At 35.9% G+C, this 13,359-nt stretch overlaps 7 protein-coding genes and 1 non-coding gene across 8 annotated transcripts; 4 read left to right on the forward strand and 4 right to left on the reverse strand.

Moving 5' to 3' along the window:
• Positions 1 to 64: 64 nt before the first annotated feature.
• Positions 65 to 1,072, forward strand: WICANDRAFT_86058 (uncharacterized protein; the record flags this gene model as incomplete). The annotated part of the gene is made up of 1 exon (XM_019185987.1): positions 65 to 1,072. One exon carries the CDS (start codon positions 65 to 67, stop codon positions 1,070 to 1,072), a length of 1,008 nt encoding a protein of 335 aa, XP_019036346.1.
• A 46-nt stretch (positions 1,073 to 1,118) lies between these two features.
• On the reverse strand, positions 1,119 to 2,849 carry CQD2 (Cqd2p; the record flags this gene model as incomplete). The annotated part of the gene is made up of 1 exon (XM_019183905.1): positions 1,119 to 2,849. The coding sequence occupies one exon, from the start codon at positions 2,847 to 2,849 to the stop codon at positions 1,119 to 1,121; it is 1,731 nt and encodes a 576-aa protein (XP_019036347.1).
• Positions 2,850 to 3,345: 496 nt separating this feature from the next.
• Positions 3,346 to 5,313, forward strand: SCM3 (Scm3p; the record flags this gene model as incomplete). The annotated part of the gene is made up of 1 exon (XM_019185221.1): positions 3,346 to 5,313. One exon carries the CDS (start codon positions 3,346 to 3,348, stop codon positions 5,311 to 5,313), a length of 1,968 nt encoding a protein of 655 aa, XP_019036348.1.
• Positions 5,314 to 5,420: 107 nt separating this feature from the next.
• Positions 5,421 to 6,011, reverse strand: SYM1 (ethanol metabolism protein; the record flags this gene model as incomplete). The annotated part of the gene is made up of 1 exon (XM_019185222.1): positions 5,421 to 6,011. One exon carries the CDS (start codon positions 6,009 to 6,011, stop codon positions 5,421 to 5,423), a length of 591 nt encoding a protein of 196 aa, XP_019036349.1.
• A 1,374-nt stretch (positions 6,012 to 7,385) lies between these two features.
• Positions 7,386 to 7,580, forward strand: WICANDRAFT_86061 (uncharacterized protein; the record flags this gene model as incomplete). The annotated part of the gene is made up of 1 exon (XM_019185988.1): positions 7,386 to 7,580. One exon carries the CDS (start codon positions 7,386 to 7,388, stop codon positions 7,578 to 7,580), a length of 195 nt encoding a protein of 64 aa, XP_019036350.1.
• A 916-nt stretch (positions 7,581 to 8,496) lies between these two features.
• Positions 8,497 to 9,321, forward strand: WICANDRAFT_36304 (acetate uptake transporter family protein; the record flags this gene model as incomplete). Its single annotated transcript, XM_019182419.1, has 1 exon — positions 8,497 to 9,321. The coding sequence occupies one exon, from the start codon at positions 8,497 to 8,499 to the stop codon at positions 9,319 to 9,321; it is 825 nt and encodes a 274-aa protein (XP_019036351.1).
• A 502-nt stretch (positions 9,322 to 9,823) lies between these two features.
• On the reverse strand, positions 9,824 to 9,896 carry WICANDRAFT_t139. The gene has a single exon. It is a non-coding gene; the product is annotated as a tRNA-Phe (tRNA).
• A 524-nt stretch (positions 9,897 to 10,420) lies between these two features.
• On the reverse strand, positions 10,421 to 11,323 carry WICANDRAFT_35916 (uncharacterized protein; the record flags this gene model as incomplete). The annotated part of the gene is made up of 1 exon (XM_019182372.1): positions 10,421 to 11,323. One exon carries the CDS (start codon positions 11,321 to 11,323, stop codon positions 10,421 to 10,423), a length of 903 nt encoding a protein of 300 aa, XP_019036352.1.
• Positions 11,324 to 13,359: the final 2,036 nt, after the last annotated feature.

The raw sequence follows: 13,359 nt of genomic DNA on the forward strand, positions 1-13,359 counted from the left end.
AACAACCAAAAAACACATCCAACAAACAAAACACACTACAAAGAGTGATGAGATCATAACCGCCATGGCGTCCACTCCTGAAACTACCAGAATCAAAAACTTAGAGCTGCTGGCAGACTCACCTCAAAGTAATACCTCGTCACCAGAAAGATCGTATTGTCAAGTGAAATATAAAGATTATGAAAGTGCCTTGGCTGCTATTCAACAATTGGAGGCCGAGCTAAATGAGTTTCAAACATCAAGTTATGAGTTAGAAAAAGAACTAGAGAAGGAACTCAGTGCTCTAGAACTAGATAATGAAGAGCTGAAACTAAAAAATGAGGAGATTACTGAAGAGTTGAAAGATCTTAAACAACAAAAGTTCACCACTGAAAAGGAGCTAGAAAGAGTGCGCGCGGAACTAGACTCCAAAATAGAGAAGCTAGAAAAAGATTTAGAAGCTAAAAATTCAAAAATTGTGGATATAGAGATTCTGAATGATAATATTGAGCAAAGCGAAAGAAATTTAAATGTCAGTTACAAAGAATTAGAGGAAAATTATTATGCTTCCATGGAGAAGATAATTTTGCTTGAACAGGAATTAAGTGACGCGAGAGATCAAACAATGAAAGAGCAACTAAATCACCAAAATACCAAGAATGAGTTAGCTGAATGGAAAGCCAAAGCCACTATCAAACCAGCAAAATCTTCATCTAATCCAAGACCATTATCACAAAGTAAAATGTCCAAATCAAATTCAATCAGACAATTACATTCAATGATTGAACAATCCAAGGGAATGGAATCTCGTATTGGGAACATCAAGGCATCTTTACACTCCAAGACTTTCAAACTGAATGGGAAGTCCAAATCTTCAACCACCACAAAACTTTCAAATACAACAATAACAACATCAACCCCAATGTCTTCTCAATCTAAACCAAGAAGAAAAATCCCATTATCTCCATCTTCTTTCAAATTAAGTTCTTTCACAGCAGGAAGCTTTGCCAAAATGGAAAAAATTGAAGGATCTCCAGCTAAACCTGCTAAGGATTTCAACAAGATTTTTGGTAGTGAGCTAAAAGAGAAATGAAGAAAAAAGAAACTATGTATATTTAGACTTTATGGGATAAATATATTCAAGAATGAATCCAGTTTTGGAACAGCATGATCAAATCATAAATGAAGAGCTGACTAGATCTTTCTTGGTATTTGATCCAAGCTTTGAAATAGTTGAACCATTTGAAAATGAAACTATCTTTTCTAGATAGTTCACATTCTTCAGCATATGTTGTTTTGGCACAATAGTTTGAAAGAATCAAGAATGTACGTTCTGGACCTAAAGGATTTTGCAAAGTTTCATCAAGATGTCTAGTCAAATCATTTGTTTTCAAAATTAACAACACCACCCTTGGAATTTTGGATAAAATTTTCATTAAATCAGTCAACATTTCACCACCAGCCAAAGCATCCTTCATGTTTTTAACTTCTTCATCTGATCTGATTTTGGAAGCATCATAGTTAAGGGCTGTATTGATATCTCTCCCCGTTATGGCAGCTGCAAATAATGGGAATTGCTCTTCTGTGATACCTGCAAATTTCAATGCATATTTTTGCATCTTTTCTTGATCCTTATCCAGTAGTGCTAACCAAAAATGAGCATAGTCTCTACGCATCTGTGTAGGAACATTTCTGTAAAGACCATGGTCATACAAAATGATTTCAAAGTTATGAGTATTCGAAGGATTAGCATCTGTTGCTGGTTTTGGTCTAATAGCTAAGTTACCACCATGAGGATCACAATGTACACCGACACCTGGAGTGAAAATCATGTTGTTGAAAATATGGGATAAACATGATGAGACTTCTGAACGTGAAATGTGATGCTCACTCATGTAATCAAGATTATCTAGTCTTGCACCACCGATATATTCCATAATTAAAACTCTGTTTGAAGATGAAACGATTTTTGGGATTCTTAGAGCAGTTTCCTTTTGAAAGTTTTCAAAATATTCTGATGTCTTTATAGCATTTTCAGCTTCTTTATTGAAATTTAATTCAACGTAAATTGAAGACTGTAACTCATCACCAAGCCAAACTAAGGGATAATCTGGAAAAACTTTATCCAAGGCAGTGAAAACACTTTGAGTCAAATAGATATCTAAGGGAACAAATTGTTTTAAAGAAGGGTGTTGACATTTCACAGCAACTTTTTCACCAGTAGCCTTTAAAACACCAATATGAACTTGTGCTAGAGACGCAACACCAATTGGTGATTTGTCAAAACTGGAGAATAGATCTTCAATAGGTAATCCCAAGTCCGTTTTGATTAATTGTTCGATTTCTTCAAATGTTGATTCTGGGCATTTATCTTGTAATGGAATCATAGTATCTGTCCATTCCCTTGGTAATAAATATGTCATGGCACTGATATGTTGGCCTAATTTGATATAGATACCACCATTTTTTTCTAAAGCTTTCAAAGTAATTTTTGCACATTTCAAATGACACTTTGATAAATCATCATAGTATTCAGTCTTGCTTTCATGGGATGAGTTTAACACTTTTCTATAATGATAAAAGCATTGTAATGTTGCCCATGTGACCACTGAAACTCTTCCAGCTGTCAAATATGTATGTCTAACACCATCATGAAATGTATCATTTGAAAAATATGTGATGGTTCCTGCACCTAAAATTCCAAAAAATATGTACTTTTTTGAATGCGACTTGAAAGACCATGAAGATGAGGTTGTTGTGGTGGATGGCTGTGAGTTTTTGGGTATTTGCTGTGATAGGTTTCTAAGATTTTGACGGACAAGTGAGGGTTTTTGATAAGTGAATCTGCAAATAAACTGCCTTTTAAACATCTTGTATGATCAATGATATGATGATCAAGCGACAAGAAGTATTTGAAGATGAAAGTTCACGACGCAATGGTGAAAGATTGGATATGGTTTTTTTTTTTGGTTTTTAGACCCGAAGCACAAGAATCAGGGGAAATTCTAAGATTTTTTAAAAAGCGACCGACATAACCACTCAAAAAGCATAAAAAAGTTCTATGAAGGTTCTGATCTTCACAAGATATCCCCAAATCACAGTTTCCTCGAATTAAAAGCTGCTAAAGGTCAAAATTCTAATGGTGTACGACTCTGCGCCCCGTAACGTCTGTCAATTTCTATGGTGACCTTCCTAATTCGGAAAGTCTGTCATGAAAATCGCGAAACGAAAAAAAAAGTGAATAAGGAAAAGACCCCGAAAATGCTTCAAGTTGAATAAACTAATAGTTGATACTGAAAAGCCAATTAATCACCAATAACTCTCTTCAAGGTACATTAAAGAGCCACATATTAAGCTGGAAGTGATATGCTGCTATTGAAGAATTACTCCTCCAGGAGAAACAGCACGTTCCAACCCAGAAAAAGAGCAGACGCGTATCACAATAGAGCAGATTCATCAGATTCAGAATCAGAACTTTCACAAGACCCAGAATCAGACTCAGAATCAGAAGATGAGGTTGCTCCAATAAAGGGAAAGCTTTATAAACAAAATGAAAAGAAGTTGCATCGTTATTTTACTCCAGGGACCGGAAGAGAAGTCATCGAAGATTTGACAATTAGAGATAGAGAAAGAAATAACCAACGCGGTTCGTTAGATTCTCAAAAATTAGATATCAAGAAAATTGAATATAGAAAGAAGATTGATATTGTCTGGAATTCTATCATTTCCAAATATAGTGCATTTGATGAAGATGATCAAGGTGATGTTATAAATTTGAAAGATTTCAGTATTGAAGAAGATACAGGACATATTGAAAAATTGCAAACTTTTCAAAGAACAAGTATATGGAATGATATCAATCAGATAGAAGGGCCTGATGACTATGAGGAACGGATGGATCCAAGTGAAGATCCTATAAATTTATTAACAAATGGGAAAACATCTAGAGAGCGTTCCAAAAGGTCAAGTTTACACAATTCAAGAACAACAACACCACCACCATTGACTAAATCTGTTCCAAAGAAAATTGCAACAAACAAACCTTCAGCAACCTTGAATAATGACCCTCTTTCACTCTTGACCCCTAGAAAAACCTCAAGAATTACAACTAGATCTTCATCTCCAAGAAAAGCCCAAACGAGACTTGAACCATCATCTCCAGTGAGACATAGAAGACAATCATCACCATCTAAGATAACGGCTCCATCCCAAACCACTGATATGCATAATGATCCTTTAGCATTGTTAACACAAAGAAAGACTACAAAGTCATCTTCACCATCTAGAAATGCCCCTAGTACTAGAGATATTTCACAACTGGAACCTGGTTTAGCCTCCCCAATGTCATTAATGGCACCACCATCATCAACAAGATTATCAGCTTCGAGAAGGGAAGCAACAAGACCTTTATCACCACCCATTTCAAGTCCACCTGAACTTCCAAAAGACCCAATTGATCTTTTATCACCAAGAAGACCACATAGACCATCATCACCAACTCCAAGTTTTAGAACAAGAGCCGCTCATCATAGAAGAAGTGAACCTATTAGATCTAACCAACGTCAAACACGAGAACCTACTGGACGTCATTCATCACCAGTGCGTCAACTTATGGCGACATTTCCATCAATTGAACCCATTCAAGTTTTCAAAAGACCAGAAATGAGATACACTCCAAATCAATCTTTTAGAAGGCCTCAAAAGAGACGTGCACCATTTGAACATCCTGTTCAAAATAAGACTCACAAAGTTCATGATGGACAAACTCCAAAGAGACATTCTTCTCCTGTTAGAAAATTAATGGATCAATTGCTATCATCAAAGCCACCTTCAACTGGACCTGATCCAATCAACTTATTAACACCTAGATCTACTACTCGCGTTGGTAGTAGAATCACAACAAGAGCTTCATCACCAATTAGATCCACAAGAAGAACACCAAGTGCTGTTAATGAAGCTGATCCAATATGTTTATTGACACCACGTTCATCCAACAGATCAAAAAGAAGAACCCTATCATCACAATTTCAACCTATTCAAGAAGATGGTACATTACCACCACCACCACCATATTTCCCAATACCGCAACAATCAGCTATGACTGTTGCTTCAAGTACTGAATATTCTCCATTCATTATGCCACCACCACCGCCACCACCAATGCATGGACAACAATTGTACCCGCTCCCAATGTTGAACCCATTTATGTTTGGATATCCTATGATGCATTATCTTCCATATAATCAATATTATGGCGTGGGTAATAATGAATCCATTGAAACAGGACCTACTTATGATTTGATGAACTTACAGAGAAAACATGTAAATAAATAATGTCAGAATAAATATATACATGATTATAAACCTTTTGTATATTTCTATAGTCTTTTGTAAGATGAATGAATTGTATAATTATGATTGGAGAATTATGCAATGACTCTCTATTCAGGAACAGGTGGTGAATGAACAGGTAAATGAACACCTTTTTGAGAATTTCTCATTGATAAATAAGTGTTCCAAAAGATTGAAACAACATTAACACAGAGTAATTGATGTTGAACAGGAACTAAACTCAAATTGAAGATTTGGAAAATTGGCCAAACCATCCAATTAACTTGCAATGTTGGTAACCAATTCTTTTCCAATTTTTCACCGATCCCATCGATGCTTTTATTTTCTAATATGCTCATGATTGAATAATATAATGGAATACCAATTGGTGCAAACCCCAATTGATCTATACCCGTTTTCAAAACACCAGTTCTTATGCTATTTAATTTAGGATTTGATAAAGGTGGTCCAGGGAATTTTATCTTGGATAAGATTCTATACCATTTATCACCGACAAAGGAGAAGATTGCACTTCCGTAAATAACAGCTCTTAATGTTCTATGAGGATCATATTTACCTTCAGTTGGATTTATGAATTGAGCAATAATATCACCTGAACCGAATAAGAAACCTGTTAATAACGAATTTGTAATTCTTGGATGTTTACGAAGTGATGAAGTGTATAATGATAGTATTGTCATGGTTGAAAATGGGATATTCTATTATTCTATATGATGGGAATATGAATAGGGAAGTTTGACTGGGGATATGATTTGGATATTGGATTGTGTTTTTGCAATCAATTGCTATTGTTTTCTTGTATCTGATCTTGAAAAATCTAGAAAATTTCGGAAAAATAAGCGGCTGAATAGATTTTGCTGTCGCGAATGTGTTTTCTAAAAATTTTGAACCTTCAAGAATGAATTTCATCCTTAAAGATAACACCAGCACTTTGAAATCCCATAATGACTGAAAAGGTGAGCCATAACAGTTCAAATCGGCTGTCAAACTTTTATTGAAGCTTTTGTTGCACTCACAAATCAATTAATTGCTCCTCAGAAATGCATTAATCCATCTTGGGTGAATGATATCAATTCTCAAATCACACTGAAGTTTCACGGGTTGTCCAATTTATGAAGAACTATATCCTGTTTGAAGCGACTAAATTTGTCTTGAATTTTGAAAAAAAGAGTGAAATGTTCTTCAAAAGGCCTAGGCATACTCACCATATATTACTCCTGGTTATCCTGATCGATAGCCCGTCCTCAATATTTCTGACTTGTTTTTATCGACTAACCACAGTCTTGTGCCAGAAGTGGCTCCCTTCATGTCTTGATCCAGAATACTTGCAATTAGGAATTAGGAGCAGCTATAAATAATTGCCTTGGGTTCTTCTTTGACCTGACAATAAAGTCAATTTGTTTACCTTACAACTTTCAGTTTTACTGCGAGTGAATTTCAAGCGCTGGCTTATTATAATGCTTATCAAATAAGATCAGGAATATGGCGTTTCAAACATTCAATCAATTAGCGAAGTAGGTGTCGATCTCAATTATTACTACAGGTTAAACTTAATCTAGATTCTAGAGTAGACTGGCTAGCTGTACAATATACGACTCGACCAGTTTAAAGTGAGACAATTCACACGTTAAAAGATGGATGTAAGCAAACAGTAGTAAGTACTACCAGGACCTTCTCATATACGACTATCCCACCACAATAAGGCTGTCAGACAGGTAATATGGTTTGACAGCTTCTTTTCAAACGACATGCTGAATCCTGATATGGACGTCAAATTCATGAGCCAACAAATCAGTTGCACCACTTTGATGATCTGATCAATTGCCCAACAATCGACGGAATGGTCAGTTTGTCTAGCTCTTGACTATTATTTCCTTCCAACCTCTTTATATTCTTTGACCGTTTCAAAATTCAAACAATAAAACCATCTTCACAAAGCTTTTCCCAGCGCTAAATGACACTCGGACTCCTTCAAAGCTCCTACCGCTACCTCCGAGGCCGACAGATCGCGTAACATTTCAATTTCTAGTGTACGATACACTTTCAACTAGAGTATGTACACGGCTCGGTTTCGGTGTGTTTTGGGGTCTCAAAGCGAGACCGAGACCGAGAGGGTAAAAAAGCTGAAAAGCGAGACCGAGACCGAGACCGAGTGGTATTTAGGTAGGGGCTTCAAACCATATATAGATTTGTACTATAGATTTGATTATGATTATATAATATCTTATAAATATAGTCAAACCGAGTAGAAAAAACCGAGATTTACCCGCCTCTCGGTTTGAAACCGAGAGACTACATCATGACATCCGAAGCGAAAGTTAGGCTCGGTTCCAAACCGAGTACATACTCTACTTTCAACCACCACAAAGAACATGAGCTTGAACTTTTAAAAGATCGAGGAAGATTTCGTAATTGTTAATCACCTTCATCTCATAGATTCTTCCAGTATCTACAGCTTGAATGTTTGTTCAAATTAATTTTATTCGCTTTGTTACGTAACATATTACTTCAGCACACCCGCTGTAGGGTTCCAAGAAAAGTAGCTTTGGTCTCTGATGAACACATTTGGAATTTAAATGACCATCACCGAGTTTTGGATTAATATTAACTAGTGTCTTACTGGTGATAATGTTGATTGATGCCTTGTCCTTGACAGCTGCCAACGGATATGAGTGGTCTCGTTGAAAGCGTTGGTCAAGGTCCTACAGGTTTGCTCAATTTGTATCAAGATTCCAATTGAAATTTGACGTACACAACAGATATTTAGATCGACAACATGTCAATGCAATTGAGCCCTTCATGTTCAGCCTTACTGCTCCACAGCTGTCTCTTTTTCTAAAATGGTAGATTTAGTCCAAGGGTGTGCCCTTAATCTGAGCTGTTGTGTGCGTGTCTGTTCATAATGTTGTTTTGTATTTGTGGAGGCATGATGATACCTGCAAAGTTCAAGAAACTCAAAATCAACAACTTTTGATGAGCTATTTAAGCAAGAATCATTTATCTCACCATCAAGACTTTCCTGTCATTACTCCACATATTCACATTCAAGTGTCAAGATAATAAACTGGTTAATATAAAGATCAAACGAATTCCTCAATCATCAACAACTTCAACTTCAATTACTCAACATATTTAGAACACAAGTACCTGCAATCTAATAACAAAATGTCACAATACAACACCCACAACAATCCAGATTTGGAAAAACAAATCTCAAACTCAGACAATAACTTGGATAATCAAACAACAACATACAATGATCCACAAGACCAACAAGAATTTTCAAGAATCACTCATCAAGGTGAATACATTAATATTGGTCGTACAAAAGTTTTGAAATCTGAATTGATTGAAGCATTCGGTGGTACTTTACAACCAGGTGTATCTGTTCCATCAACTCATAAATTTGCTAATCCTGCTCCATTAGGTCTTTGCGGTTTCGCTCTAACTACTTTTGTCTTGTCAATGTACAATGCACAAGCTATGGGGATTCATACTCCTAACGTTGTTGTTGGATTAGCATTCTTCTATGGTGGATTAGTTCAATTATTAGCTGGTATGTGGGAAATTGCATTAGAAAATACTTTTGGTGGTACTGCTTTAAGTTCTTATGGTGGGTTTTGGTTAAGTTTTGCAGCTATTCATATCAAGTGGTTTGGTATAAAAGAAGCTTATACAGATCCTGTTGAATTTAGAAATGCAGTTAGTTTCTTCTTATTAGGTTGGACAATTTTCACTTTTGGACTAATGCTTTGTACTATTAAATCAACTGTTGGATTCTTTGGATTGTTTTTCTTCTTGGAAATTACATTTTTGTTGTTAACTATTGGTGATTTCACAGGTAGAACTGGTGTTACAAGAGCTGCTGGTGTCTTTGGGGTCATCACTGCAATTTTAGCTTGGTATAACGCATTTGCAGGTGTCGCAACTAGAGAAAACTCTTATATCACTGTTAAAGCCATTCAAATGCCAAAACCAAAACGTTTTTAATGATGTTGACGCTCCCTATTTATTAATCTTAGTACTATAATGGTTTATTGAAGCTGGCCTTTTGCTATTTACAAACGTACTAGAACTTATTTATTTTATGACCAGTTTAATTATAACTCAATGATATTTCATTTAATGCTAGCTAATTGACTTGAATCTCTTGTAGTGCTACACCGAGGTCGAGCTTTTGCATTAAGGGATTCTTCTTGTTAAGGTGACAAGGATGCACCTATGGTTAATTAAAGATCTAAAGGGTCTTTTCAGGGTCCTATATTCAAAAATCAGCACCACAGCTCTACGAAGTCTAATCTCATGGGAAATTGAAAACAACCCAAAACGTTAAAGCTAAACGCCAAAGTGAAACTGTTGAGCTTCATCCTCGAGAGTTTTGTCATTCATCTGAAGAGATTGTAAAGTGTGGAGTGTATGGGAAAGATCAAAGTGCGGCGCATTTGTATTTTGAAATCCGGGTAACAGTTGCCCGGCTGGCTCAAAAAATAAATGCGATTTCTGTGGATTGAACACAGGACCTTTAGATCTTCAGTCTAACGCTCTCCCGACTGAGCTAAAACCGCAACTCGATATATTCGCTAAAGTGTTGAATAGCCACGATCCGTTAAGCAATGCTTACATAATCAATATATCAAGCTGCCATTCAAGCATTCATAACTTTTGTCAAAGCACGATTAAATAAATGTAAGTTATTTTAATAGTATCAGGATGCTCTAGCTTTCAAATATATTCATTCAATTTTGAGATTCTAAGCTGTAGGGGTACTTAAAGGCGTGATAAATCGCTGCCGAGTGGTAGTGCTATAAGGCGCATAAAATATTAATGATCTTAATTAGACCTGTTTGATGCTCAGTGTACACTGTACAGTGCAATCGGTGCATGAAGAGATGACTGAAGTCGCGCTTAAATCAAAACTATCTACACTGTAAGGTGACTTGACACTGGCCCAGACGTCATTAATTGGTCTTCTTCATTGCTTTAAATTCATCATATAAAATGATTCTTACTGTTACCTAAAAGATAAAACGTCTAGTGCTATTTATTCTGAAAATACTCAAAGCAGAAAATTAGCTCTTTCAATATATAATTACCATAGCTCACTAACCAAATCTGAAATTTGTTTTATATCATTTGGAGTTGTACGACAACACCCTCCTATTATTTTGACATTACCTATAGCCTTCAACTTTTGAACATAATCTTTCCAAGACATGCTACCATTAGGGTTCTCAATCCATTTCTTATTGATACCATCGTACATTTCACCGGAGTTTGGATAAACTATCAACATTTTCTCAGATTCTTTCAACCTCTTCAACCATTCCAGAGAACTTTGTAAAGATAAGCAGTTGACTCCAACAGCAATTAGCCTTTTTCCTTTAGAGATAAGCCCCAAGAGTTCCTCAATAGTTGTTCCATCGGCAAGTTTCTCACCATTGACACTCAAACTTAGGTAATAGTCTTTATCATATGAATCCATAAGTTCTAACAAAATCCTTAGCTCTCGTTTATTAGGCATAGTTTCTAGCCCAATTATATCAACTCTGTTATCATTGCAGAGTACAGATATCCGTTCAGTGTGAAAATTGATCAAACCTTCATCGGAAATATCCCCATAGTCCCCAGTATATTCTGCTCCATTAGCTAAAGAAGCACCATATGGACCAACACTTCCAACTAACCACACATCATCTCTCCCACCTTTAGCCTCATACGCTAGGTCAATACTTCTTTTGAGTGCATCGGAGAATGAAACATCAAATTCTGAATCATTGAGCCCCCGTTCACTAGTTTGGTACGTTGATGTCTGGATCAGTTGAGCTCCATTTTTGATGTATGATTCATGAATAGATTTAATTGTGGATGGAGAGGTCAGCACAGTATGTGTAGACCACAATGGGTGTGACTGTGATATATCTGGAAGCAAAGTGCCAAGTGCACCATCTAAAATCAAAGGCTGAGGTTTTGAAAGTCTTTCACGGAGAGACATGTTGCAATATATAACAAGTTGATGGATCAAGATCAAGAGTTACGCCCACAATTTTTTCTTCAACCGCGAAAATGATTCTGCCAAATAGAGGCGGTCAATAATACGCGTTTTTGAGATTTTGAATTTTTCATTTGGTGAACAAAATAGGGAACAAGTCTACAATTTAAGCTTGATATTGAATCATAATTCAGACTGAAAATATTGTAATATATTTAAGATTAGCATTATATGGGGTTGAGATAATAGATGAAACAGATATTCAATTCATATCAGAGTACTAATGGGTTCAATTGAGAAAATCAAAAAAAGCATAAACTGAAAACGAATGTCCTTGAAAAGTTGAGATGGAAAGTTTAATGTGGTACTTAAATTAACAGCTAGTTGGTAAAATTAAGCAATGGTACAAGTGAACCAAATAGCACCTGGACCAGTACCACCCCAGACAAATTGATCTTGGTTATCAGTGTTTTCTTTTGGAGCGGCAGATGAAGTGATTGTTGATGGTTGCATTGTTGAAGTTAAAGTAAATTGATGATGTGCTGAATGATGATCCTGATCTACAAAACGTTACTTCTGCTTGTTTTTGTACTCATTTTGTTTATGAGGTTACACTATTTAGATTAAGTTTTGATTCAAATATGAAATTTCCTAATCGGGTTGACACAAAAGATTATGCACAATACAAGACCCATAATGAGAAACTTTTGGGACAGTAACCCAAAAGAAACTTTGAACCATAACCTAGAGGTGGACTGTCTATTGTTAATGCTCAATTTGGAGTTTCTGCTTATCCGTTCTGCTGCTGAATCGAAATTCCTTGAATTTCTTCTCCTAACGGTGCTCGTTGCAAATCAGGTACGCTTTGAATTTAATGGAAACCGGATGGGCAGTTACACTTGTACCCACGCTATGAGAAAAATGATACGCTTTTGACAGATTGTGCCCATTTATGCAACTTAACAAAATCGGAAAGCATTGTTTCTACGTTAGCCATGAGCAATGAAATATTTAAAGAAGATCTTGATTTAAGGATATATTAATAGTTAAATGATATACATGTTCACCACTTGCTAGTATAATGGATGAGCAGCAACAAAGAGAAATAAATGGCACTTGCAGGACGAATAAGAAGGAAGATAGACAAGTTTTTCAGCATTCTATCATTATTTGTTTGACACAGCTTAAGCAATAGTACAAGTGAACCAAATAGCACCTGGACCAGTACCACCCCAGACAAATTGGTCTTGGTTATCAGTGTTTTCTTTTGGAGCAGCAGATGAAGTGATTGTTGATGGTTGCATTGTTGAAATTATAGTTGTTTGATGATGAACTGAATGAATGATTAACAAGATTTACAAATGGACTTCGGGCTTATTTATACACATTTTTAACTTGAGGATACATTTTATCTGTTACAATGGCTCACGGTTTTGAGGTTGATGATGGATTTGGTAGTGGTTTTGATTAAACTTTGGGATTTCCTAATCGGGATGACACAAAAGATCATGGTCAAATTTTAACGAATATAGCTGCAATGGATACTCAAATAAGAATCTAATATTACTATTTCAGGCAACATGGTTTAAGCTCCAGATCTTATTATGCTTGACTATGTCAGATTTGAAGAGGATGCGAGGGTTTGATTCAATGGCTAACCTCATTTTCAAAAGTATTCGTATATTGTCACCGACAATGTGAGCTAAGGTACAATGTCGATTCTGATCAAAGGGTTGATCGTGGCCAATATTATTTTCAACGCTTTGAGAATTCATTATTAATTTCTCAAAAACAATTCATGACTCACAGCAAATGATAATTCGGGTTTCTTCTTGGCTGATTAATTATTTGCATACGAGTTAAATATCATTCTAAAAGCTGAGGAACACAAACTTTATGATAGTTTCAACTGATGGCATAGATGGAACAAGATAAAGGTTTTATTAGACTACGTTCAAAAGCTCAAGATCCCAAAGGAATTATAGTATTAAAGATTAAATATAGGAAATGATGAAAGGTTTTTCAATAACAGCAATATT

Source organism: Wickerhamomyces anomalus (assembly GCF_001661255.1).
Source record: "Wickerhamomyces anomalus NRRL Y-366-8 unplaced genomic scaffold WICANscaffold_7, whole genome shotgun sequence".
NCBI classification, from domain to species: Eukaryota; Fungi; Ascomycota; class Saccharomycetes; order Phaffomycetales; family Wickerhamomycetaceae; genus Hansenula; species Hansenula anomala.